This window comes from Nannospalax galili, unplaced genomic scaffold, assembly GCF_000622305.1.
Source record: "Nannospalax galili isolate Female #2095 unplaced genomic scaffold, S.galili_v1.0 scaffold1173, whole genome shotgun sequence".
In the NCBI taxonomy this organism is placed as follows: domain Eukaryota; kingdom Metazoa; phylum Chordata; class Mammalia; order Rodentia; family Spalacidae; genus Nannospalax; species Nannospalax galili.
The window spans coordinates 94,629-121,808 of record NW_008331991.1 but is presented as its reverse complement, the minus strand read 5'-3'; the positions used below and the strand labels follow the sequence as shown (position 1 = coordinate 121,808).

Sequence of the window (27,180 nt, the reverse complement as noted above, 5' to 3'; positions counted from 1 at the left end):
GAAATTTGCAGGTAAATGGATGGAACTAGAAACTGTTATACTAAGTGAAGTAACCCAGAATCAGAAAAAAAAATCGACATATATTCTCCTTCATATGTGGATCTTAGAACCAGACTCTGATAAATAAGTATGCAATCAGACATAACTACAGGAACCAGGATAATGGAAAGGAAACAGGGAGGTAAAGGAAAAGAAAGAACCTGAAAGAGAAGAACAGTAGGAAACAGGCATTAATAAGGGAGATATGGATAAAAACTGAGATAGTTTAAGGGAGGGGGGAGGAAGGTTATATAAGAACCTAGTGGATAAAGGGAAAGAAGGAGCTCGAGAGGTAGGACCATAGGAGAAGGGTATTAGTAAGGGAGAAAGAGGGGAAATGGGGGCACCTTAAGTGGGAAAACCATGATGGAGGGGTGAGACAATGTAAGAGATAAACAATGCCTAGCTAGTTTTGAAAACCAGAGGGAACCATATTACTTCTACAACCTACTGACAAATTATACATAGAAGATCAAGAAATATATGTGTAAGTAAGGTTTATCTGAGAACAACTGGTCTTTACCCAAGATTTATCTACATGGCACACAGTAATTAAAAATACCAGACTGGTGGAACTAACCTTCTTGGATATTTAACAAACATACTTTGAGGCCTATACTAATTTGGTCAGAAGGACATAAAGGACAGGTTTTACTCCTTGTCCTCCTAGTCGACTAGTTCCAAGGGACTATGAGCATTTCCCAAAATGTCCTGTAATTGTGGTGGGTCATCTGTCCTCTTGATCAAGGAGGCTGAGGAGACCAAATGAGATGGACATGAACCAGTGTCCAGTCTACAAACCGGAGGGTCAACACAGAGGAAACATATCCTCCATGCTTCCAAGTGAAGCCAGCCATGGAAGAGTAGGACCTTTGACTTATCTTCACATAGGTGGAACTGATAAAAGAAAGGAGCCAGGGGCTCCTCCCAAGTTCCCTGAGGAACAGATCCTCAAAAGACCTTAAGAGTCAAAATAAATTGGTTTATCTGGGCCAACTGTATGGCCTTAAACACCCAAAAGGAAAGTATAACCAAAGATTAAAGGGGCCAATATAATTTTTTGAATCCATATGTATAGCTAAAGGCTACATAACAAGCAACAATGCCATACAGGAGATACCGTCTATTGAGCTGTTGGCCAGGGTGGCCCAAGGGACTCCCAGATAGTAACCCAGCATAGAACTGGGAAAATGAACAGCAGACCCCAATCTTATCTAAAGGAATATTGACAATTGATTGCTGCTAGATGAGGAACAGCTGACCCTCCTAAAACAAAGACCTCTAGATAGGCTGACTAGATTCACCAGATGGACAAGTAGTAGGGAATGGCTAGGGGTGCCAACAACACAGCAGACAGTAACAGGGATAACAGAGTATAAGGGCTCTAGTGCAGGGAGGGAGACTATGGGGGTTGCCATCTAGGAAGTGGGTATGTAGTTGAATAAGATGGTTTGAGATGTTCTGTTTGATATACACACAGAAAACAAAATCAACAAATTTTTTAAAATGTATTATATTTGAAGAAGAAGCATAAAAGTTTATGTCATGTTAATTAGTAGAGGTGATGAACATTACCATTGAAATCTACCCGATGACTTTATAGGCATACACAGGCTCCAAGGATCGGAGTGCAAACAATTATGACTAGTAATAATCAGATACATAAAGATTAGAGATGCATGCGCCAACATGTCAGTGTTAGAGTCTTTCTGTAAGAAACTGTATTTTAGAACGAAATGGAGATCTCTTTTGAGGGTTAAAAACTCATTCAATTTTATGTCTTATAGGACTTATACTGAGTTCAATATTGTATAACTATTGATTCCACAGCGAACCTAGAAATTTTATAGCCACTTTGAAGGAGCTGTGTCTTTGCTGTGGAAACTGTTATTGGGCATGGTAAAGCTGTAATGATATGCTTCTTCTAAAAAATATAAAAAATAATATTTAAAAAATGTAGGAAACTGCATATCTTGAAATGGAGATCTTCTTTAAAGGGTAAAAACTCATTTAATTTTATATCTTACAGGGTTTATACTGAGTTCAGTACCATATAACTGTATTAATTCAACTGTGAACCTAAAAATTTATAGCCACTTTTGAAAGAGATGTATCCTTGCTCTGGAGTGTGTTACTGAATATGTTATAGCTGTAATGAAATGATTCTTCTAATCATGGGGTTATTAAATTAAAAAAAATTGTTTTAATTAATTCTTCAAAGCATAAAAATTTGCTCCTTAATAATTAGTAGATGTGAAAAATATTATCATTGAAATCTACTTGATGACTTTATATCCATGCTCAGATGCTAAGGAGCTCAGAAAGTAACTGACTGTGACTAGTAATAATCTGATATATAGAGATAAGAAACGCATGTGCAAACATCTTAGTGTCAATTGCATTAAAAAATTAATTTTTCTGTATGAAACTGTGTATTTTAATAATGAAATGGAGATATGTTTTAAAGGTTAAAACCTCATTTAATTTTATGTCTTAAAGGGTTTATACTGAGTACAATGCTGTATAACTGTATTAATTCAACTGTAAACCTAAAAATTTATAGCCAAGCTTGAAACAGATGCATCTTAGCTCTGGAAATTGTTATTGAATATGTCAATGCTGTTGTCATGAAACGCTTCTTCTAATTATATGGGTATTAAATAAATAATTTAAACAAATGAGACGCATATATCTCTGTGCTCAGCAAACAGGATTCCCTTCTTTTCCTCCCCCTTCCTCTAAGAGTTCAACCCTCCCTTCAGAGAAGGCACAAAGCAAGGATCCACCAAGAAAGGAGACAAAAATCAGTTTTCAACAACCTCAAAATATTAAATCAATGTGATACTTTAAAAAGGTAAAATTTTGGGCTGAGGAGTTAAGAGCACTGGCTGTTCTTCCAGAGGACCCCAGTTCTGTTTCCAGCCTCACACGGTGGGTAACAACTATAACTCCAGTTTCAGAGGATCCAATGCCCTTTCCTGGCCTCCTCAGGCACTGCATGCACTTACAAGCAGGCAAAATGCTCATAAACATAAAATAAAATAAATCTTTAAAAAAAAAAAACACAACTGAGCATGGTGATGAACTTCTTTCATCCCAGCACTCAGAAGGCAGAGACAGGCGGATCTCTGTGGGAAATAAAGAGAATATTTTAAAGGTAAAAATGAGTTCAACACATTAAAAATAACAACAAAAAAGTAAAGTCTACAATGTTCAGTGCCCAAGTGACTCACTGTGGTTTATCAGATTTCCAAGATAACAAGAATCCTTCAGCGCCAGGTATCAGTAGAAGAAAATCCAAACGCTTATGCAAGAGTCCTTTAGCTATCGCAGCTTACTCTCAACTGAGGAACAAGTCCTTGCTAGTGAAGACAGCCCAGACACTCTCGCCACAAGGTACAAATAGATGCACTCCTTCCCATGCCCAAGAGGCTAAATTAATAATAACATATTTTAAACAATCAAGAACTCACAGCCAGTGTAGCTTTCACTCACTGCTCCTGATCACAGGAAAAGGAGGAAGCCTGGATTCCATGAGGATTTCTTTCGGGTTTTTTTTTTTTTTTAAATGACAGGGTCTCCCTGTAACCCCAGCTGGCCTGGAACTCACTATGTAGACCAGGCTGATCTGGATGTCACAGAGATCTGCCTGTCTCTGTGTCCTGAGTGCTAGGATTAAAGGCACGTCTTCACAAATACAAAGTTTCATTTTCAGGGTTCTGAACATTTGCTACATGATAGGTGAGTGACATGCCCCCAGATGCAGTATCAGCATCCCTGGTAGAGTATCAGAAACCAGACTGTAGTCCCACCTAGACCTGTGGGGTCGGAGCCCAAAGCTCAACACAGTCCCTGGATGATACACAGGCCCAGGAACTGCACAGCAAAGACTGAGAGACATCAATGAGAAGGTTCAAGGGGCTGCTTCCCTCCATCCTCAGCCTGACAGTGTTCATGACATCAACTGTGCCAGGAAGTCTGCCCACTGGACCCTACTACAGGCCTCATCGGTGTCATCTAAGGTTACAGTTGGCTTCCCACACCACCACCACTGAAAAGATTCCCACTCTTGAGAGTAGGAATGTGAGATCCACACTGTCTCCCACCAAAGCCCTGAGGAATCAACATCTGGAAAGCAGCACAGTCATCTGAGACTGGGCAACACCCCTACCTGGAGAGGTGACCAGAGAAGGCTATGGTTGCCCTTTCTCTACAAGAAGGTGAAGACAACCTGAATCTGTGCTTCCAACCTATAGTCAATAAACTCTTCATGTGGTACATGAAATCAAAGGAGGAGCCAATACTGAACAAGAGGCTTGTTTGGTGGAAGAGAAAGGGTTATGGAGTCGACTGCGAATATGAGCTCTACTACTCCCAGCTGGGGCCTGGGCTTGTTTCCTCATGCAAAAGAAACAGCCTCTTTACTCTCAGCACTAACTCATCCATCAGGTACTGGCTGACTGCCAGCTTTTACACTGGGGGCTTAAAACAAAACGGACCTGACATGGTGCCCAGAAAAGGTGGGCAGGCAGCTTCAGTATAAGGCAGGAAGAAGTGACAGGAAGCCTCAGTAAGGGCCACCTGACTCACACCTGGGGTTTCAGGCAGAGCCACCCAGGAAGCAACTAAGCCAGGACTGACCTTGGAAGAGATGAGGTAGGAGCAGAAGGAGAAGGAAAGTGCTTTAGAGAGGGAGGGAGGTGGGAGCCTAAGACAGGTCATGAGGGGGTTTATGAACCACAATCAGGCGCCTGGACTTTATCTGGAGGACAGCAAAACACAGAAAGTTTGAAGGTCTTGGACAGGAAAGTAACACTGCATTTATAAGACAGAATGAACATGAGTGAAACACTGTTAAGAAATCAAGTAAAAGGGGGGAAGAGAGAAATAAACTACCCAAAAGAGTATGATGTTCTCCTCTTTGCTTTAGCGAAGTCAGAACACATACTGTTGGTAGTTACATACACAGTAGCTAACTGGCTTCCTTTCACAGTGTAAGCTTCTTAACTCAAACATGTACAAAGACAAGGTCGTACCAAGTAAGCTGTAAGGAACCCCAGTAAGTACTTTAGTACCAGGTTTCAGTTCTCATATTTCAGATCGCCTAATGCTTACTTTCTACATGATTGTTTTATAAACCATGGTGAGACTGCACTGGGATTCAGAAGTCTCTGAAGTGGACAATTTCACTTGAGAGTTGATAAAATGCAGCTGACAAAAGAACAGCCATACTGTTTAGAACTCTATCAAAGAAATTCAGAGAAATTTCCTAATGCTAAAATAAAATTACTTGTCATTTCTTTTATAATAAAACACCACTGAGCAAGGTGGCACATGCCTTTAGTTCCAACACTCAGGAGGCAAAGGCAGACAGATCTCTGGGCCTGCCTGGTCTACATATTGAGTTTCAGGCCAGCTAGGGCCACAGGGAGACCTAGTCTCAAAAAAAAAAAAAAGACCTAGTCTAAAAAAAAAAAAAAAAGAAAAAAATACCACTTGAGACCCATCATGGCAGAGGAATGGTAACATACGGCTTTTTTATAACAGTCTCCATTTTGCAAGTGTTCCATAATTATAAAAAGAACATGTATGTGGAACTAGCAACTAACAATATATAATTAATTTTAGCTTTGTGATAAAATATTTTGTTGAATAAATAAGAAAAATCTATCTATGTGAGTCTTATGGTTTGTAAGTGGCCCCTAAATACACTTTTCTAAAAATTCTTATAACAACACTGATTTTTCATTACCACGGATTCTTTTTTACTTCTTTTAAAGTATTTTATTTATTTCTTATTTTATATGTACAAGTGTTTTGCCTGAATGTATGTAAGGGAGTTTTAGGTGGGACTGTTGTTGTTTGTTTCATCTGTGTGTTTTGCCTGCATGTTAAATGCACCCCTGTCATGTAATACCCACAGAGTCCCTGGAGCTGGAGTTATAGATGGTTGCTAGTCACCATGTGGGTGCTAGGAACTGAACCTGGGTCCTCTGCAAGAACAGCCAGTGTTCTTAACCACTGAGCCATTTCTGCAGCCCTCTTTTTCATTTCTAAGTCATAACAAAGTCATACAAAACAGTCTTTACTCACCTGAGCATCCAATTCAACTTGAGCTTCATCAATTGCAGCATCAGGGTCTCTGTTTGCCTGTAAGAGACGATGTCCACACTGAGCTACCAAACACTCATTCAGATGGAAGACCCACCTGATGCCAGTGCTTATAAATTTCTCTCTCCTGGGAACACTCTGCTATGCTAAGGTCACATCATCCTTACAGTGTGACACACATCACACAGCAGAGTCTAAAGTCACTATGACCCTCCTGATTCAAAATTCTATGAAAGAAGAGGATGCACATGGCTTCCTGAAACGAAAGGATGAGTTAGCTATTCAGAGTTTGGGTCAGACATTTTGAGGCACAAACACAAGCAGCACACAGAAGCCACAGTGGGATCCGCAAATACGGAAATTAGTCAGAGAACTTTAAATGGCCTTACTTAATACAGTCAGCTCAGTCCTACCTTATACTCATTCGTCACACTATGTTAAGCACCCACCAATACCTGAAGGAGGACAACCAACATCCTCTGGTAGTACCCTGAGGTATCCCCCACCACATCATCTTCCAGGCTGGAGCCATATTCTGCAACAGAATTAGTGCACACTTATTTACAGTTCCTTTCAACTAGAAAAAGTCATCCTGCCCCATAAACCAAATGAAGAGAGATAATGGAAGAGAGTGTATCTGATTAATGCAAGTTCTCTCTACTCTGTGTGTTCTAAAGACGGAGGCAAATTCATTGAGTGGCCAGATGAAAATGAGTTAAAGTGAAGTCCCCCAAAAGCACTCCCCTAAGCCTAAATTACAACAGCCACTCATAAACGTTCTCCCCAATGTAGCAGCACTCTGCAGGCTGAGAATGGCACCGTGGAGCCTCTAAGTATGATCATCACAAGCTTCCAGTTCCTCAACAGGAGGTCACACAGAAGGGGAGAATCGAGACCCACGCCCTTTCACTAACTCTCAAACAGCTGCTATTTTAAAGTGTTATTGTTGACTTAAATATTAATCATTATTTGAAAGCAGGAAACATTTAAAAGCCTGTGGTTTCTACTTTATTAGAACCAGTTACCCAAATACAAGACTTTGCAGGCATCTGTTTCCTTCCTCTATTCCAACATCAAATCCCATTAAACATTTTCTCCTCACTGATTTGTACTCTGCACCCTGCTCAGCAACCTCGGTGGTCTCATAATCACTGCATGGCTTCCTCACTGCCTCTCTGCACAGCTATCTCCTTCAACTACTCCTGCAATACTCCATCACCCATTACATCTTTGACTCGCCCCAGTTCATCATCCAGGCATGCAAACCCACTGGATTACCTAGCCTAACCTCACTGGTGCAGTTTAGGTCTATAACGAACACATACATGTCCTTCCTATAGTCAGGCTCTGTTGGTTCCCTGGGTTCTCTCCTCTCTGCAGCCCACTGAAGATCGGGGCAGCTTCACCTACTGAGACCCATCTTGCCCTGACCCCTCAGTTTTACTGAGTTACAAGGGGCAAATAAAATACATATGTATTTAAATCATAAAACATGTTTTCACATACTGTGAAATAATTACCATAAACTAACTGGCACTGCTATGTCATTTTCTGTGTATAGTGAAAACATTTAAGAACTAGTTCCTATAAAATTTCAAGTACACAGTATAGTGACCATGGTACACACTAGACCTCCAGAACTTGTTCGTCTAATGACCACTGTCTCCCCATCTTCTTCTCTCTTTCACTCTTCCTCCTTCCTCTCCTCCAGCCCAGCCCTGGCAGACGCCATTCTACTTTCTGCTTTATGAACTTCGCCTTTTAGATTTCACCTGAGTGAGGTCTACCTACTGCCTTTCAGGTTAATCTCTACTGTTGCAAATATCAGAAGTTCCATATTTAAGGATAAATAATGCTGAGAGAGAGAGAGAGAGAGAGAGAGAGTTTTGCCATGGATACTAAGTAAGTCACCTACTCCTGAAATCAGGCTCTTATACCATGAAGCCGCCTCTAACACGTAAAGCTATGATGCCCTCTCCAGTCTTACTTCATCTTGCACTGGTATTTTTCACATATAACTTTATTTTACCATCCTTTAACTCCTGCAGTTGTACAAGGCTTCATGCAACCTCCTTGAGAACAACAGCTGTGCATATCTTCTATGTTCCTTGTGACAGCCAGCATAGCATTGGACAAAGAGCCATGCTCATTAACAGTGAGGTAACAGTGAGCAGGACACAGCATGTACAAGTACTGCAGCATGGATGCTCAGTCCTCAGCATGAACATACCCAAATAAATATCTCTGAATGTTACATCAAATAAACTACCATACTGAGACACAGGGACAAGCTCTGTCACGGTGGCAGGGATGGTCCTAACTACAAAGAGAAGCTGCAAAGAGAACCTTTGAATTTCAGTGTTCTGACCTGGTGGGTCAACAAAACTAATCCTATGGCAAATCACACTTGTTGGCTAGTGGCTCTAGCTTAGAGTCAGCAGACAGAGAAACCTGACAAGATCAGAACTCTACTTTTACTTTCATTTCATGAACTTGAATTATTCCATCCACAACATTGAAATATGAACTAGACTTCATTTTCACAAAAAAGTAAGGCACACTAATAAAAACAGCCAAAATGGGGGGCCCTTTAACCAAACACTTCCAGAAATTGAAATAACAAACTTTCACTGAAAAGTTTCAACTCCAATCTGGAAAAGGGTTTCATTCTCTCTTCCCAGGTTCCCCAAAATACCTTCTATATAGATCTTAAACTTCTCACGTAAAACTGAATTTATTTGACTAAAGGAAAACCACTTAAGTTACTGTAGAAGAAATACAGCCTGTCTATCCCTATAATGGCTGCAAACCCTATGTAAACATAAGCCACATCGTCCTCAGCAGCATCTCATAAATTACTAAACAGTTAGGGGTAAAAGGACAGGGCATTTGTTCACTTATTTTTGTTGTTGCTATTTTATTTTACTAAAAAAGAAAAATACCTTGACTTGTATCCATACAAGACTACATTTGTGTTAAGAGAAAGAAAGGGTAACAAAATTCCAACTGTTTTACCTTCTTCATACACTTGTTTTATGGCTGTTAGTTCTTCAGGTGTCCTTGACGCAATAATTTCAGTCAATACTTTTTCATCTGTCCCAGCTCCCTGTTTGAAGAATTATATTTAATAGAGAAAACATGCCAATATGATAAAAAAAGAAAGTTGTTTTCCTGGATGTTATCCAAATTACATAATTACAAAAATATCAAGCATAACATGGACTTCTTTGTACATAAGCTCCATTGTTACACAGATAAGAAATTTTACTCTATTTTCTCTCTAGGGGAAATTTTATTCTATTTACTTTTTATTTTGTTTTGTCTAATGAAAAATAATATTTACTGTTCTGTGTATATGTGTGCACTCTATATCTACATATATAAGTTAAATGAGTTTATAACTTGCAACTTGATCAGTTAATAAAAAGTGAAGTAATTAAAAGGCTGAAATAGTAAAACTAAAAACTAGGGAGCTGGAGAGATGGCTTAGCGGTTAAGAGCAGTGACTGCTCTTGCAGAGGACCCGAGTTTGATTCCCAGCACCCACATCGTGGCTACGAACCATCCTTAACTCCAGTTCCAGGGGAATCTGAAGCCCTCTTCTGACCTCCGCAGCATTACACAACACGGGTGCACTCACATACATGTAGGCAATACACTCATACACATAAAATAAAAATAATAAAATATTTTTAAAAAACTGAAAACTACATGGAGTGTCATTGATAATCTACCTCAAAAAATAAAGCCCTGCTCTCAAGTTAAGTTTACATAGGGTCACAGAGAAACTGCATCTTAAGTAGTTGAGATTTCAAATGTCATTCCCCTAAAAGCCCAGGTGTTAAAAGTTTGGTTCCAGAGTGTGCCCCTAGGAGGTGGCAGACCCTCTAGGGGGTAGGGACTAATGAGAGGCGTAGGTCACTGGGGGAAATGAAGGGGATGGTAGGGGGCCAGTTTTCTCTTCCCTATCCTTGACTTCCTGTATAAGGTCCAACAGTTTTGCTCTACAACATGTTCCCACCATGACATGCATCCTGGCTATAGGCCAAAGGCTTGGGGCTGATCACTCATGGGCTGGAACCTCTAAAACTCTGGGCCAGAATAAACCTTTTCTCCTTAAGTAGATCATCTCAGGCATTAGAACAGAAAGATAACACAGCTAACAACTGATACAACTTTGCTTAGTTTTTATGAACTGGATCAATGTACAAGAACAGAAACCTGCTTTCTTGATTTCTAAAAAATAATTTTAGCTGGTTTCCCTTTTCGTACTTAAAAAGTTATGTCTACACCACTACACTGAAACACGTAAGCAACAATATGCTAGACCTATGTTTCTTTTGTTTTTTGAAGACAGCATGCTTTCTTTCTAGTTCTGTTTCTTTGCCCAAACTCAGGCACTAAAATACCTAGGTCCATCCTCTTGGAGAGTAAACTGCTGCTGACTTGAGATGTGTTCTGTTAACAAGCCCTTTTCTCAATGCCCAAGAGCTTGTTTACTCCAAAAGAACCACCACAGAGCCTCGGCAAACACAGGATCCCAACTGCGTAATTCTTGCTCTTCAGCTATGTGAGGAGAATCCTGAGCTAGGCTGGTTACCTGAACTGCTGGTTCTGTTTGCCCATTCAAAACTAGCCTGCTAAGGATGAACCACTTCGTGGCCCTATCTAAGCAGATATTCCAACTTTCTATTTAAAAAGTTAAAATACTTCATCTGAAACATTTTCAAAACCTAAAGACAATAAAAATAAAATGTAAAAATCCAGAAATGTTACAATTTTAAATAGACAATATTATAGTTTAGCTATATAAGAAAATTGAAGGACACACTTGCCATTTTCTTCCCCCTTTACCTATTGCCTCCTATAGTTCTGTCTTCCAAGCAGCCCTCACTGAAATAGTTCAAATAAAAGAGCAATTACCAAAATAAAGCAGCACTATGAATGACAGGAAGTTCCCTTTCATGCACCCTTTTACCTTAAGAGCATGCTTCAGTTCATAGGCATCATAGAGTTGAGAGGGCTTCATCAGTGCCACAATTAACTTCTCAAACTTTCCAGTCAGCTCTGACTTCAGGTCATCCAGAAGGTCCTACCTCAGAAAACACAAACTCAGTGACCAAAGTCTTGTTACACAGAAAGGCTGTCCTCTGCTCTACTGAATTCTGCATACTGTTTCTCCAAGTACTATAGAAGACACTACACAAAACTCAGTAGGCCTGAAGGGTGTGCTTTCAACATCTACCCCAAACCTTATACAGCATCATTTATCTACCAAAGTATTTAAAGATAGTTTTCTTAATTTAAGGTATTAAAATATAATGGAATACCTTTACAGAGCAGGCTAATAAGCACTGTAACACATGCTTATAATCCCAGCACATGAGGGGCTAAGGCAGGAAGCCAGCCTCAGCTGGCCTGGAACTCATTATAGAGACCAGGCTGGCCTCAAACTCATAGCAGTCCACCTGCCTCTGCCTCCCAAGTGCTGGGATTAAAGGTGTGCACCACCACGCCTGGCAACATGTGATTCCTTATCTTTAATATTTTACTAGGGTTTGAACCCAGGGAGGGGCCTGGCTCAGTCCAGACAAGTGTCCTACAACCAAGCTATATCCCCAGCCCTTCTTGTAATTTTTGACAGATAGCTGCCTAGGCTAGTCTTGAACTCATTCTGTAACCCAGTCTAGACTTGAACTTGCAATCTTGCTTCAGCCTTTAAAGTATCTGGGATTACAGGTCTCCAAAACCATGCCTGGCTTTATAAAGCCAGATCCTTCCTGAGAAAACCAAAACCAAATAGGTTAACTGGCAATGTAGCTCTGTAGCAGAGTACTTGATTGAGACTATATATGCATGAAGCCCTGGGTTCAATCCCATCAAAAAAATAATACACTGAATGTAGTTAAAATATGTATTCTGAACAATAGAGGTAGTGTTTTGTTTGCTTTGTTTTTTGTTTTGTTTTGTTTCTGCTTATTGGTTTGTTTGTTGAAACAGGGTTTCACTATATAGCCACAGCTAGACTGGAACTCACTATGTATCCCAGGTTGGCCTCAATCTCATAGCAATCTGCCTGCCTCTGCCTCCTGAGTCCTAGGATTAAAGGTGTGCACCATCATACCCAGCCCAACAGAAGTACAGTAATAATAATTCTCTCAAAGAGCTTGGATGTAGCTCAGCTCCCCAGAAAGAAAAAGGAAATGACAAAAGGGGGAGAGGGATTTCTCAAATGTCATAAATGTATTTTTAAGAAGGAAGACTTATCCATCATGTCTAAACCATACCTTCCTTTTTCTTTCATTCTCTCGTAACACTGCTGAGGGGAACCTTTGGTGTGGGGATTTGTATAGTATAATGATAAAGAAAGGAAAACCGTGTTTCCTATCTCTGCTCAGTTTTAGCACAGCAGGTAACAAGATCCTGATCGGATACTTCCTAATAGTGGGATGGGCTGTAGTTCAGTGGACTGCGCCCATTGTCTAGCATGCACAGGGCCCTGGGTTTCAACACTTTCTGGTTTTGCTCCACATTTGTTTTTCAATGAAATGGCAAATATAAATAGCAAATAACAGAACTACATTAAGGTTTTTCATATATGCTCTAATTCATTCAGTAAGGGATTTAAAATTTTGCTTTGAATTAGTAATCAAATAAGAACTTGAATCAAGTATTTTATCAAAATCACTATAAAAGGAACCAAGACCATGACTGCCTTAACAAAGGGTATTGCAGTACAGGCTTACACCAACAAAATGGATAATGAGACACACTGAGTGGGAAGTACAGAGTTCAGAAAACCTGGGAGACATGGAACTCTAACACCTCGAAAGTGTCAAGCAAGGGAAAACAATTATGTGAGGATAAATTTTTCGTGCTATCCTCTGAACACTGTGATGTAACAGCTGCTTGTATAGCATGTACATTCTGTTAGTCACCTCTTGGTCTTCTAGTTATTGAGAGGAGAAAGTTAGGTCACATGCAAACACTGTGCCATTTTGTGAAAGACTTGAGAATCAAGAATTCAGGATACTTGGGGAGGAGTCTGCAAAAAATTCCATACAGATATTGGGAGATGATTTTATTTCTCAAACTCTTAAATTCACAGCTGCTATCACATCCCACCTTGGGTAAGCTATGGTCTTACCCTGCCAAACAGAGTTTTAAAAGCCTCGGCAATTTCCTGGCGCTGAGCGTTGCTTCGAGATGTCAGCAGGGTCAGGATGCTCTCCTCATCCGTACCTATAATTGATGGTTAGCAATGATAGCTGGTGCTCTTACATGTCCATTACCTCAACAGTTTTTCCAATTAATGTACTTTGTGCTCTTGCCTCTCTCTATGGTAATATAAAACAGCTTATATGTTATATTAAATAAAATGTAAAATTGATAATATATAAATCATTGTATTTCCAATATATACTACCTCTTATTCTCAATAAGATTTAAAGAGATGGAAAAACACTCCTGGCTTTTTAAAATCTCAGTGTACTTAACCTTTCATACATAGTTGTACATAATTACTCCAATAACAGCTATTCACAAAGCACAATGAGCTGGGCATTATGGGGAACTGAGAGAAGAAAAAGAAAAAGTCCCTGGTTTCCAGTTAATTTAAAGTAGAAAATATAAAATTCACAAAGGAGGATCTCCTGGCTGACAGGAGGCAGAAATGAGTTTGGGGGAAGTTCCCTGGAGAAGAAAACAACTAACACTGTCTTGACAGATAAAGGCTTGTTTTCAAACAAGGCAGCCATATAAGGAAGCCCAGGCTCTCAGAATAAGGGGAAAACGTGTGGACTAGGAAAATACACAGCTTCTATGGAGAGCAGACAACCTGGCATGATTGATCAGAGAACATATCACATAGCGATGGGAGATGAGTCTGTAAAGGTGGCCAGGGATGTTACAGGCAACTCTTCAAGGCTAAGAATAAGAACACTGGTGTAGAAGGAACCTGAGTGTAGAGAAGTCATCTATACAGAGAAATCCTCGAGAAGTTGGCAACTGCCTAGGAAAGACACTAGAGAAAGAACAATCTCTGTAAGAGACTACAAGCAGAAGTGAACACAAGGCAGACTGACCACAAAGCTCCTGCACAAAAGGCTAACAACCTCCAGAGCACGGAGCTGAGTTCACTTGTTCTAGAGACTGGCTCTTTGAGATGTCTACAGTATTATTTTGTTATCTGAATTTATCTTTTCTCTTATAAATTTCAGATCAAAATATTCTAACAATCTCACTGTAATCAATGATGATTTGGAAATTTTTTTTTCTTTTAGAATAAAAGGGTTTAATTTACCTAGGCCTTTCATGGCCTTCCGAAGAGTTTCTGCATCAGCCCGGTCATCAAATCCAGGGAAGTCAATCACGGTGCCTCTGAGAGCCTGAGAAAGAAAGCACAGCATAACTCACACTGTGACCAATGTCAGAAAGCAAATTACACCATTAGTCTTTGCTCCACAACATATTTGGACTCTAAATAAATTTACCATCTGGTAAGATCTGTGACCCACTAGAAAGGGGAAGTGATCAATACAGGTGGAATAGTAGGGCCAGTCCACAGGATGAGACAACCTGACCCACCACAATGACACCATGGGAGGATGGCTCCCCCATCTCTCCACTGTGATCATGCCCCACAAAGCCCTCCTGTCTCACACAGGCACAGAGCCCTGCCAGCTTCTTCCCAACAAAGTGTTTCCAACTTCAATTTAGAAGGACATTGAGTCTGCATTAAAACGTGATGCTTCACCCTAAGCACTAGGCTGGAAACAGTTCTTAGTCCATATAGCTTTCATTCCGAGTCCTGTTCTTGAAACTTAGGAATCTGAAATGATTCAGCAAGTTTTGGAAATATCTCGTAATTTGTATGCCAGACAATTACATTGGAAGATACTCTTTATAAGCCATTACATTTCACATTATCACACGAAGTACTTCATAATATTCTCTCCTGATTCCTAAAGTAGAGAAGTGACAGAGGAAGAACTGAGTGCAGAAGAGCAGGTCCAAACTGAGGCTTGTTCAGGGTCACATGAGCACATAAGCTGGAGAATGGGTGGGAGGGAGAAGGCCAGAGTGGGAAGAAAAGAAACTGGGGGGAGGGAAGATATCCCAAGATAGCCTTGAAAATTGCCCGTGAACTTGCCAGCCAAGATCATAAAAGTAGGCACCTATAGAGTCAATTCTCATCATGTATGAAAGAATGGAAATGATCTGTTACTGGGAGTAAAGGATTAGGTGGTCAGTGGACTGGAGAAAGCATCATCTTGTATAGGAAAATTCAACAAGAGGAAGGTCTACAACTGCCATACAAAAATCACAGACCTGATCCTATAGGCAACAGGAAGCACCTGACTTGGACAATGTCAGCTCTGTACAACAATGTGACTGGCAGCAATGGAGACAATGGGGCCAACTGTGCAACAGAAGGAAGCCAGAAGGACCAGCAGATTAACAGAAAAGGTTAGAAGGAGCAGATCAAATGCAAGCCACAGGGAGAGGGAGAGAAGCAGTAAGGAACTTTTAAGACGCTGCTGCTTTGGGATGGGAAATTGGATAGCTGATATGCAATTGTCCATAGCAAGCACATGGGAAGAAGAGCAGTTGTGAGTGACAAGTTCACACAGGCGGTGGCCAGGCTACAGGAGGAAGGTGCCGCATGAGACCCCCTTAACAGGATGGGAAGAAGGGGTATCGAAGGGAAAGGAATGTGACCTCAGAAAGGCAGCCACTATCGAGTACAACAACGAGCCAGGCACTGTGCTGGTGGTGTCTTGTAGTTCAACTCACTGAAACTCCTTGTTACAAATAACAACACCAGCTTAGAACAGTTTAGCAAATTACTCACATGACCATCAAGCAAGCAAGCAGCAGAGTTAGGATTTAAGTCAAGGAATCCTTAACTGTGACACTGAGCTGCTTCTCAGGGCAAGAAGACAGAGGGAAGAGGTTTCACCAGGAACAGAAGCTAGAGAGGCCACAGGGTTGCCCAGTGGGAAAGGGCATAATGGTATTGCAGATCTAGGCCCCTGGGGCAGACAAATCAGACTATAGGTCACTGAAGAGTGAATGAGAGGCAGATTGCCTCAGGGAAATCACACCTGACAAACAGTATATAAAAATAAGATTTGTAAAATACATTTTAGAAAGAAAGCCTGATATGATTGGTAGGTTATGAAGAAATTGCAAGTAGACACAGACAGAAGGTTAAACACGGGCAAGGTTAAAAGAAAAGAGAGGGATTGTCTTAAAGTGAAAAAGGATCTGACCCTAGGGACTGGAAAATGTCATGAGCAGTATAAAGAAAAAAGTTTCCATAACAATTTCAGCTGTTAGCTAAGACAAAGAAATAACTGCTGGTCATGTAAGAGCTTTCTAGAAATTGTGAGACATTTTTGCTACAGAGTCATTGCCAAAGGGTGAGCAAGACCACATAGCAGTGCTAAGGGGCCAGATGTGAGTCACAGATTGAGTCATGCAGGCAGAACCCTGGTCTAGGATCAGCCTGCCCCTCACTGCCCACACAAAATGCAATGTGACTCTGAGTGAGTCATCCAAAGACCCCATTTCCTGAAGTCCCCACACTCTGCCCAGGTTAGCTCCATCTGAAGCAGATTCTATTCACTTTCCTAGCCTGCTTACCCTCAGTTCTCTTTATCTTTTACCACCAATGCCCTACCAAGGAAATTATTACACCTGCTTAGACAATACCTGTACAAACTATATATATATATATATATACTATATATGTAGACCAGGCAGGCCTTGAACTCACAGAGTTCCGCCTGCCTCTGCTGGGATTAAAGGCGTGTGCCACCACACCCGGCATAACTTACTGTTTAACTCTCATCTTCAAAAATATCTACTCTTTAGCTCTACAATAATTTTGTTGGTTTTTTTAATCCTCTAGAATAAAAAGTGGTTTAGTCTCAAAGGCTAACTGTGCTAAAATAGAATACAATTAGCCAAAAATCAAACAAAGGCTACTTTTCTGGACACAGGACTTAAAGACACAAGAGAAAAATAAACAACAATATCAAGTTTAAAGATGAGAAATATTCACTTGTCTGGAACATTTTAAAGAATGCTTTTGTGAAAGCCCAGGCAGCAGAGGCTTCCTGTGTCTTCCTGTTCTGTGTTCACCATTTAATCACCCACAACCTCCACACTATGCTAATGAGGAGGCAGGTGGGACTCCAGAAACAGATTATCAGAAAGGAGCTACTGCCACGCAGCTACCCAGTGGTTTCTAAGTAGCATTCTTCAGACTCAGGTTTCTAAAAACCTTGGGCAGTTGATGGAAAAGTGGGGAGACAAGAAGACAGGGAATTCTGCCTCCCCTCCCAATGAGAGCAGGTGAGCATAACAAAGACCTACCAATACTTCCTGTGATAATACAACCCTACTGATAATAAACAAAAAACAAAAACTAATCACTGTATTAAGAAAAAAAAATGAGATGAGCAAGAAAAAATGGAGAAGTCAACACAGCGTAATCATGCCCTGAGTTCTAGCCCCAGTACCAGAAGAAAAAAAAAATCTTTGGTATATAGTTCTTTAAAGTCCTGTTTTTTCGTTTTTTGTTTTTTGTTTTAATCTTCCCTGCCAGTGAAGAATGCTTTCCATTGGTAAACATCAGAAAACAAGTCCAAGTTACACAGCTCTTAGTAGTTGCCCACGGTGAGGGCAGCACCACCTTTACTGATGTGTACAGCAACTTCAGCCTCCATGAAGTGGAGAGAATCTGTCAGGTACATGGAAGGGTGCAGCAAAGACCACCGACAAAGATAACTCCATGGGGGACAGCAGTTTATTTGAAAGTCAGGAAGAGGCACTGCTCTCCCTCCTTCTACAATACCGAGAAGTGCAGTCACCATACTGCCATTTCCTTAAACACAAATCTGGTCTGGGTACCTAACAACTCCATGACACCTTAACAACTCCATCACCTAGAGTTATGACACCTTAGCAACTTATGACACCTTAACAACTCCATCACCTAGAGTTAACAACTCCATGACACCTTAACAACTCCATCACCTGGGTACCTTAACAACTCCATGACACCTTAACTCCATCACCTAGAAAACAATTCCTATTACTCAGTTCTGGTCCTGCTAGCTACCTATTTGGTATCTCTTTCCAAGAGAGGGTGCCATTCGCCTCCCTTTACTGAAGTCACTCCTGCAGTGCCTACTAAACTCTGACACTCCTTAACCATTTGCTCTCACTGCCTTCCCTCCTTTATCCCGTACAGCTAATTCCAAGCTAAGCCACCTCATAGTCCTCTTTGAAACAGAAATACTAATACATATTTCCAAAATGTATCACAGGCACTTTGGCCTGCAAAGCAATCAAGTGGCTTTCTCAACATCCAAATGAAGCCAGTCAAAGGGATCAGTAATTGTAACAGACTGAGCCAGAGCAGCAGAGACCATGGATACAGGCAACCTTGATCTCAGATCCCAACATTAGCTATAGAGATCTGACCTTGAAAGTGAGTCAGGACCAGAAGTTCCACAATAATAAGCTCATGGCAAATTCACTTGCTTACACTGATCCTGCCTGCTGGGTACAGCAGCTTTGTAAATTATCATTATAGCCAAACAGTTCTAAACCAACCCCAAAATTTTCCAATCAACCCTTGTTCAGTTTAAATACAGACCAAGAAGGTAAGTGATGTTCTTGAAGTTTCTGTTGAACTTTTATACAACCTAGTTTTGCCTTTATAACATTCCTGCTGCCGTGAATCGATTAACTCTTCAGGAGTAAAAAAAAATAATAAAATTAAGTTCAGATTGCTCAAAATCAAATCATTAAAACTTGATTACCTGAAAATGAAATGTTTAAATGGAACTAAAATATACAAAACAGTTCATTCATCTAACTCTTAATTCTTTCCAAACCAAAGAAAACAAGTCCAAGAACATTTAAGTACTTAACGTAAATTAGAATAGCTATTAATTTAGCTGTAGCTAGAGGGTAAAATGCAAAGCTAGCAAAAAAAAATTTTAGAAACTAAAAAAAAAAAAAAAGCTCAGAATTCAGTTTTAAAATTCAACCCAAATGACCCAAATGCTAGGTATAATGGTGCAGGTCTTTAATCCTAGCACTCAGGACACAGAAGCACGTGAGTCTGTTCAAGGCCAGTCTGGTTTACATAGCCAGTCAGGGCTACATAATGAGACCTTGTCTCAAAAAAAGAAAAAATTCCAACCAAATATATGTTACATCTAACTGAAGAAAGATTACTAAGATAGTAATGCAGCTTTAATGCTCTTTGTTTTGGGGGGACTGTTTTTTGTTTTGTTTTGTAGAAAGGATCTCATTGTCGAAAGACAAAGACAAGGCTAGCCTTGAACTCACAGGGATCAACCTGCCCATGACTCCTAAGTGCCAGGATTAAAGACATATTTCACCGCACCTGGTTACTTTGTACATTCTTAAAAAATTAAGCTTGTATCCAAATTTACACAGTGTATCTGCACAACAGGATGATATAAATTACACCGTTCTCAGTATTGTTTTTTGCTACAGCTTTATTATTTACGCTGACATGATTAAGGTAAAACTTAATAGAAAAAATACACTGGTGAGCCACACAGGCTCCTATGGGCAGTTCCAAACCCAAGGCCACATTGAAGACCCCAGTTAAACTCTTAAAATTGTTGGGCCATAAACAGACAAAAGGACATGAATGTGGGAAAAGGACTTGTAGAGAGGGTGGGGTTGGTATGAGTGGAAGATAAAAGAGGTGAGGTCATACATGTATGAATAAATGAATTGACTAAAAATACATCAATATGCACGAGGGAAGAGAAGAAAAGAAGGGGTGGAGGGGAAGAAAAAGAAGGAGGGGAAAGGGAAAGGTAGAAGAGGAAGAAAAGGAGGGGTTGGAATGGAAAGGTCAAGCTATCTACTAGAGATTAATCAGTTCTTGCAGTTAAATTCTTAGCAAGGTGACCATGCTCACAGTCTAAACACCTGGTTTCTGGACTTTTGTATCCCAACACAGGTAAAGGGAGTGATGCTAGATAGGCTGACCAGGTTCCAGTGGATAAACTTATACCAAGGGACACCTGGGTACACAAAACTGACTCAGTAGCCCTTAACATATATGACAGAATGCATGAAATTCTGGGGGTGGGCTATAGGGAGGGTACAGACAGGGGACAGGTCTAACTATGATTAAGATCTAGCATATGGTACTGAAGAGATGGCTCAGCAGTTAAGAGCACTGACTGCTCTTGCAGAGGACCCAGATTCGATCCCCAGCACCTACTTGGCAGCTAACAACCAACAACTTTAACTCCAGTTTCAGGGAATTTGTCCCCTCATAGGTACACACACTACATGCAGGACATACACTCACACACATTTAAAAAAATTTTTTTTAAGTTCTGTATGAAATGCACAAAAATTCAATAAAATATTCATTAAAAAAGAATAAATTGTTGATATAGAAGATATAAATATGATTAAAAAACAGTTTATAAAATGAACTACTGTGGTAGGGCACTATATTTTTTTAATTTACTTATTTATTTTTTTTTAGAAGAAGCATTTCATTACAGCTTTAACATACTCAATAACAGTTTCCAGTGCAACAAAACATCTCTTTCAAAAGTGGCTAAAAAATTTTTAGGTTTGCTGTTGAATTAACAGTTATATAATATTGAACTCAGTATAAGCCCTGTAAAACATAAAATTGAATGAGTTTTTAACCTTTAAAAAAGATCTCCATTTCATTTTAAAATATACTGTTTCTTACAGAAAGACTCATTGTTTTTGCTAATAACACTGAGACGTTGGCTCATGCATCTTTAGTCTGTATGTATCTGATTATTGCTAGGGCACTATATTTTAAATTTTCAGGAGGCAAGAGGCATTCACATTTAAATCATACATTTTTAATTGCTGAAGCATGCATAGGTATCTCATTCCATTACTCTCTAGATGTCACGGAATCCAAGTCTCTGGTTGCTATCCCCATAGGTCCTTCCACAGAAACTCTGTGAAACCCTACAGCTGTCCTGTAATGACACTAGAGTCCAAAGCAAACATGAGACAGCATAAGAGCAGTTACAGCCAAGCATGGTGGCTCACACCTACAATGCCAACATTTGGGAGGTAGTAAGTGGCAGGAGAATCAGGAGTTCAAAGTCATTCTCAGCTACATAGTGAGTTCAAGGCCACACTGAGCTATGTGAAACCTGGTCTTCCCCCCCACCCCGCCCCCGCCAAATTTTACAGTACAGTTACATAATGTGGGCTGTAAGATAATAAAACTCTATTTTGATTTTAAGTATTTTACCAAAATGTTTTACCTCTGGGGCTTCCATAGATTATCAGCAAAGCTACAACAACACAATTATAATCTTTTTTAAGTACTAACTTGTAACTCGTTTGTTTTTAAAACAGGAACTTACTGTAGGAGCTCACTGGCTAGACTAGCCTTGAACTCAAAAATCCACCTGCCTCTGCCTATTGTTCTGGGATTAAAGACATGTGGCACCACATCCAGCAATATTTTTATTTTCAATTATGTGTATGCATGTGTGTCTATATGGGGCTATGTGCACAGGAAGGCAGTTGTCCTTGAAAGCTGGAGGTAACAGATTCCCTGGAGCTGGAGTTATAGGCAGTTGTGAGCTGCCCACGGGGATTCTGGAAACCCAATTCAGGTCTACTGTAAGAGCAGCACTTGCTCTTAACCCCTGAGACATCTCCTCAGTTCCCACTTGCAACTTTTATGCTGACTAAATCCGGCTTTGAGAGAAAACTATGTTGGAATCACATGGCAGCACAGATCAAGTATGTAACACACATCCAGCCACCATTCTCCTAAGCTTTGCTTATGTACATATAAAGGTCTCTACACCATTATCATTCTGTGAAGTTATTTACAGTAATGTCCACCACTGGAAAATGTGCTCATTTGTTCTGTCTTGGATAAAGAGTCTATACACTGTCAAAGAATTGATTGAAAAACTTCAAATTGGGGGTGTTGGCACATGTTTGTAATCCCAACATTTGGGAAGCTGAGGCAGGAGGATCTCTGAGAGCTGAAGGTCAGCCTAGCCACAATGGCAAATTCCAGACCAGCCTAGGCTACACTTAGAGACCTTATTCCAATAAATGATAACAAACTTCAGCTATCACTGTAAACTTATAAGAAATTGGAGAAAAAACTAAATGGTTAAGGACAAAGGGAACTGTTCTGTGATACTTGCTATACATTACCACACCAGCATATAAAGACAGGAAAGATACTCCTCAGAGAAGAAAAATTAATCCCACAAAAATTTATCCTTTCTATTGGGAAAGAACCTTCCCCTTGAGGTAATAAGAAGAACTGCTTAAGTGCAAAAGAGGAAGACTGGTTGCACTGTATAAACTTAATAAAGTCACCAAATCATCTTAATCCTCCCATTTTCTCTTAAAGAGACCATGAAACCTTATTCAGTTGTGCTAAATCAATCTGATTTTTTAACTGAACTACACATGAGAGAAACCTCTGTTTGAGCAGGCTATAACACTTGTTTAAAAGATTATCTAGACGCTGACAAGGTTTGTGAAATTAGTTGTGGGGTTGTCATTGGTTGTCTTGTTTTTCTGATACAGTCACTTGTAGCTCAGGCTCAGGCTGGCCTTGAACTCACTATCCAAAGATGATCTTGAACTCTTGAGGCTCCTGCCTCCACCTCCCAAGGGCTGGATGGAACTGTTAAAGAGTAACTTATTTGCATGATCAACTTCCAAAATTTACTATACAAACTAGCTTTTTTTTTTCTTTACTACACTCTTTACAAATAGTAAGAGATTAAATATAGTAAGATAGATGATAGATGGATAGATGATAGATAGATCGATCGATCGATCGATAGATGATAGATAATGTTAGGTAATCAACTTCTGAAAGAGTCCTAAAGCAAATTCAATTCAGAACTCTTTCAAAGAGTTCATTACTTTAGAAAAACAGTTCTTCGTTTTGGTTTAGTATCTTTAGCATGCAAAACAAAGAAAATAAAATCAGGGCTGGCAAAGAACAGTTGGTTCTTGTTAAGTAAAACTGGACTGAGCACTGAAAAAAGCTCCCCTGAAGCTCCATGGAACTCGCCCAAGCACACCCAGGGTTCAAATACAGGAAACTGCGGGAAAAATTAAAAATAAGGGAAGCCAAATGGGCGTTTGCCTCACGTGATCAAGAGAGTTGTTCCTGCTCTGGTTCTAATTTTGGGACTCTGGATTTGGGGGCGGCCTGGTTCACATGCACCAGAGAGAACAGCTCACCCGCAGGTTCTGGAGATTCCCAGAGGGGCACGGAGGCGGCATGGGAGGGCGACCCGGGATGGGACACCGGAGGGGGAACGGGAGGGGGACACGAGAGGGGGCATGGGAGGGGGACACAGGATGGGACACGGGATGGGACACGGGGGGGGGCATCAAAAGGACACGGAGGGGCCTATGGGAGGGTGGGTAACGAGGAAGCACGGAAACCAGCTCCGGGTAGGGAAAAGGCAGCTCCGGCTCTCCCACTGCCCAGGTCTTCGGCGCGCGGCTTACCTGAGCCATGGCGCTGTGGATCGCGAGCGTCGCGGGGTCTGCGGGGAGAAGGGGGAGATGTCAGAGCTGCGTGCACCAGAGCCCCGCCCGCCCCGCCCGTCCCGCCGCAACGGAATGAGCTCTCAGCCCAGCGCTATTCGCGCCCAGCGGAAGAGCCGCTGCCCAGCTCGGCCACTCACCTGACGGCGGAGGAGCGCGGGCAGCAGACGAGGGCAGGGCAGACGCACACGCCGACGGTCCAGCGGGGCAATGCTCTCTACGCTCCGGGAGACGGACGCAAAAGCCCAGAGCAGCCCCGCCCTGCCCAGCCCAGCTGGGACCGCCACGCCTCTGCCCTGTCCTGCCCGCCCCGCCAAGGCCACGCCCCCATGGCGCACCGGGGCTGGGCCCACTAGGCCAAGGCCACGCCCCCCGCCACGCGGCCCACCACGCCCTGGCCTCAGCGCGCCTGCGTGGGGCGCTGGAGGGGACGCTGCTGATTCAAGGCTGTCCCTGGCTATGCCGGAAGCGGCGTAGGTGTGGCTTAAGAACCAGGACCGGGCGCGGCTCCCTGTGGCCTGGATACAGCCAATTCTCACTCGGGGAAGGGCGGGACCTATTTCAAAGCCTCGCCCTGGAAAGTTCTAGTTCCAAACCCAGCCTGCAATGTTAATAAGTTTTGCAAGGATGCACTATATTCCTAGTGACGCTGGGACAGCGAGGGCAGACGGTGCTCTCGTTTGGTTCGCAGATGTGGGAGTGCTGGCGCCCGCCCGTGGAGCCTGCAGGTGACGCTGGAGGACCGTGGGCCCTAGACAGGAATATTCTACAACATCAGGATCAACTCTTTGAGAAGGATGTCGATCAGGTGGAGAAAGAATCGTCGTTCTCTGTACAGAATTTCTCATTTGTTGTGGGCCGCATGTATGCTTAATCTGGCCCCGACAAAGTCACTGCGGGATGGTGGTTTTCTGGAAAAGGAGACAAAACTGCAAAGGCGGAAGAAGCCTGCCCCCTTCCTGCAGTCCATTGCTTTCCCTCCCTCTCTCGGTGGATCCACCTTTCCAGGGACATAGCCGCCCCACATGGCCTCAGCCACTTCAGCGCCTCTCCCAGGGAGAATTTTCTTCCATAGATTTTTTTGGTTTTAGTTTTTTCCTAGACCCAAGAGATCTCGGCCTTGGCCCCTCCTGGAGGAACTGCTAGGACAGCAGGGGGCCTCAGAGGGCTCAGCGCCCCGCTTCCTCTGAGGGTGTTCTTTAAAAACCGCTTGTCAGAATTCATCTCTTCTAGTCGCTGAAACTTTTCCACTTTCTTTCTGACCTTCGCCAGTAACAACGCCTTTAATCTAACCTTGTCTATTCTTTTTCCCACCCACATCTACTCTGCCAATATAGAATTAGGACCTGGGGAGCCTATGTTTAACAAAGTTGTAGAAAATGATGCCTTAGGATGGGTGTCCGCCCTGCAATTAAGTGGTAACAAACATGAATTATTAGACCCAGAATCTTGATCTTCCCTAGTATTTCTTTTGCTTCCAGTTGCATCGGTTTATTCACCTGGACCCAGGACAGGTCTAAGAGTGTGTGAAGAAAGACCAAAATCCCTGCTTTGATTCTGAAGCAGCAAACGATGTAGCCAACATGTCTGCCCAATGTAGTGAGTTCTAGAAAGAAAATGAAGCAGAGCTCTTGAATGAGAGAGGAACACTACTTCTGAAAGAATTTCTAACGAGAGCAAAACCCTGAATTAATACGGTCGAGTTGTATTGACAAGTATAGAAGAGCATGCATCAGATTTTCTACCTTAAATATTCTAAATAAAACATGCATGCAAACATTAAAGAGACGAAATACATGAATGAGATGCTTTGATGTGGTTGCCTTATAAGCAAAGCGCTTTATTTCTCAAGCATCTGGAAGCTAGGAAATTCACAGTTCAGGGTCTGGCAAGGGTCTATTTCCTCACTGACTACCATCTCAGTGTAACTTCATAGGCACAAAATGCTCATTAGCTCTCTGGGATCTCTTACAAGGGCACTGATCTCAATCATGAGATCAAGTCTTCACAACTTTGCCTCCCAAAGGCAATGCTTGGAAGTTGGGTCAAGATCCACATACATTTTTCACAGTGTTATCCTGAGCCGCAGTGCTAATGTCCTGCTATTTATTATGTGCTGACCAAGAACTTAAAGGCAGAGACTCTGGGGATTTGTAGCATTAGATGTCCTTTTATTGGTTTTGTCGAAACATTTGTATTTATCCTTTAAAGTGTAAATTAACGTCCCCAATAAGGGACTAGAATGTACTTCTTGGATAAATAATTATATGTCATAGGAACCTTTCAGAAAGAATGCTTTAGGCTTTAATAGTCTTGAAGATGGGGCTAGGCATGGTGGTACATGTCTTTAGTCCTAGCACTCTGGAGGCAGAGGACGGAGGATCTCTGTGAGGTCAAGGCTAGCCTGATTTACATATGGAGTTCCAGGGCAGCTGGAGCTACAGGGAGACCCTGTCTCAAAAACAGAACAAAAACAAAGAATCTTGAAGCTAGCCAGGCTTGATGTGCGGGCTGTTATCCCAGCCACTTACATAGCTAAATCAGGAGAATCACAAGTTCAAGGCCAACCTGGAAAATTTAATGAGCTCATGTCTTAAAAAGTAAAAAGAGGGTTAGGGAGGTAGCTCAGCAATAGAGTGTTTGCCTAGTATGCATTGTGGAAAACAAAAAAAAAAAAAATGAAAGAAAAAATACATAGAACAATTAACATATGAAAAGACTATACAAATGCTTATGAAAGGGGCAAGCATCATGTCTTTCTCAATTACTGCTGAATCCTGAGTACATACCACAGTGTGCAGTACTTAGTTACTGCTCATTAAATGCTTTAAAGGGATGAGTGTGGTCATTTACATTAATGTAGCTGTGACCAAATACCTGGCAGAAACAACTTAAGAAAGGAAGGATTTGGGAGAGCTCACAGTTTCAGAGGGTTCAGTCCACGGTTGCCTGGCCCTATGGTATTAGCAGCATCATGGCAACAGGAGTGTGTGGCATAGGAGCTTCTCCAGCTCATGGTGGACAGGAAGCAGAAGGTGAAGTAGACCAGATAACCATCTTTAAAAGCAGTGCCCAGTGAACTTTTTCCTCCAACTAGGTCTCAACTCAAGTTTCCAAAATCTCCCAAAATAGTACCACTAGCTGAGAATCAAACATTTAACATAGGAGCCTGTGGGAGACACTTCATATTTAAACCATAACAAATGAATTGATACATGGGTGCAGTGTAGAATAGAGTTTTTGATTTTCAGCAAAGGTAGCTACTTAACAAAAGCTGCTAGTATTCGGAATAATCAGGAGGTATACAAATGAATTCAATATAAACCTAAGAGAATTTTGCCAGACTAGATGTATTTTCAGAGATTCTGAATTCTAGAGAAGACCCATTCCTGACTGAATTAAAATTTTGTTTGATGATCT

At 41.4% G+C, this 27,180-nt stretch overlaps 1 protein-coding gene across 1 annotated transcript in view; it reads right to left on the bottom strand.

Annotated features, from left to right (window-relative positions):
- Positions 1-24,179, bottom strand: part of Anxa5 (annexin A5) — a 34,418-nt gene extending 10,239 nt beyond the window's left edge. Inside the window, exons 1-8 of the mRNA XM_008827057.3 lie at positions 23,901-24,179; positions 23,722-23,759; positions 14,453-14,537; positions 13,298-13,392; positions 11,129-11,242; positions 9,166-9,256; positions 6,606-6,685; positions 6,133-6,189 (exon numbers count right to left, since the gene is read on the bottom strand). Coding sequence (XP_008825279.1) covers positions 6,133-6,189; positions 6,606-6,685; positions 9,166-9,256; positions 11,129-11,242; positions 13,298-13,392; positions 14,453-14,537; positions 23,722-23,730 — 531 coding nt within the window. The 5' untranslated portion in view covers positions 23,731-23,759; positions 23,901-24,179. The remainder of the gene's footprint in view (positions 1-6,132; positions 6,190-6,605; positions 6,686-9,165; positions 9,257-11,128; positions 11,243-13,297; positions 13,393-14,452; positions 14,538-23,721; positions 23,760-23,900) is intronic.
- Between the last annotated feature and the right edge of the window lie 3,001 nt (positions 24,180-27,180).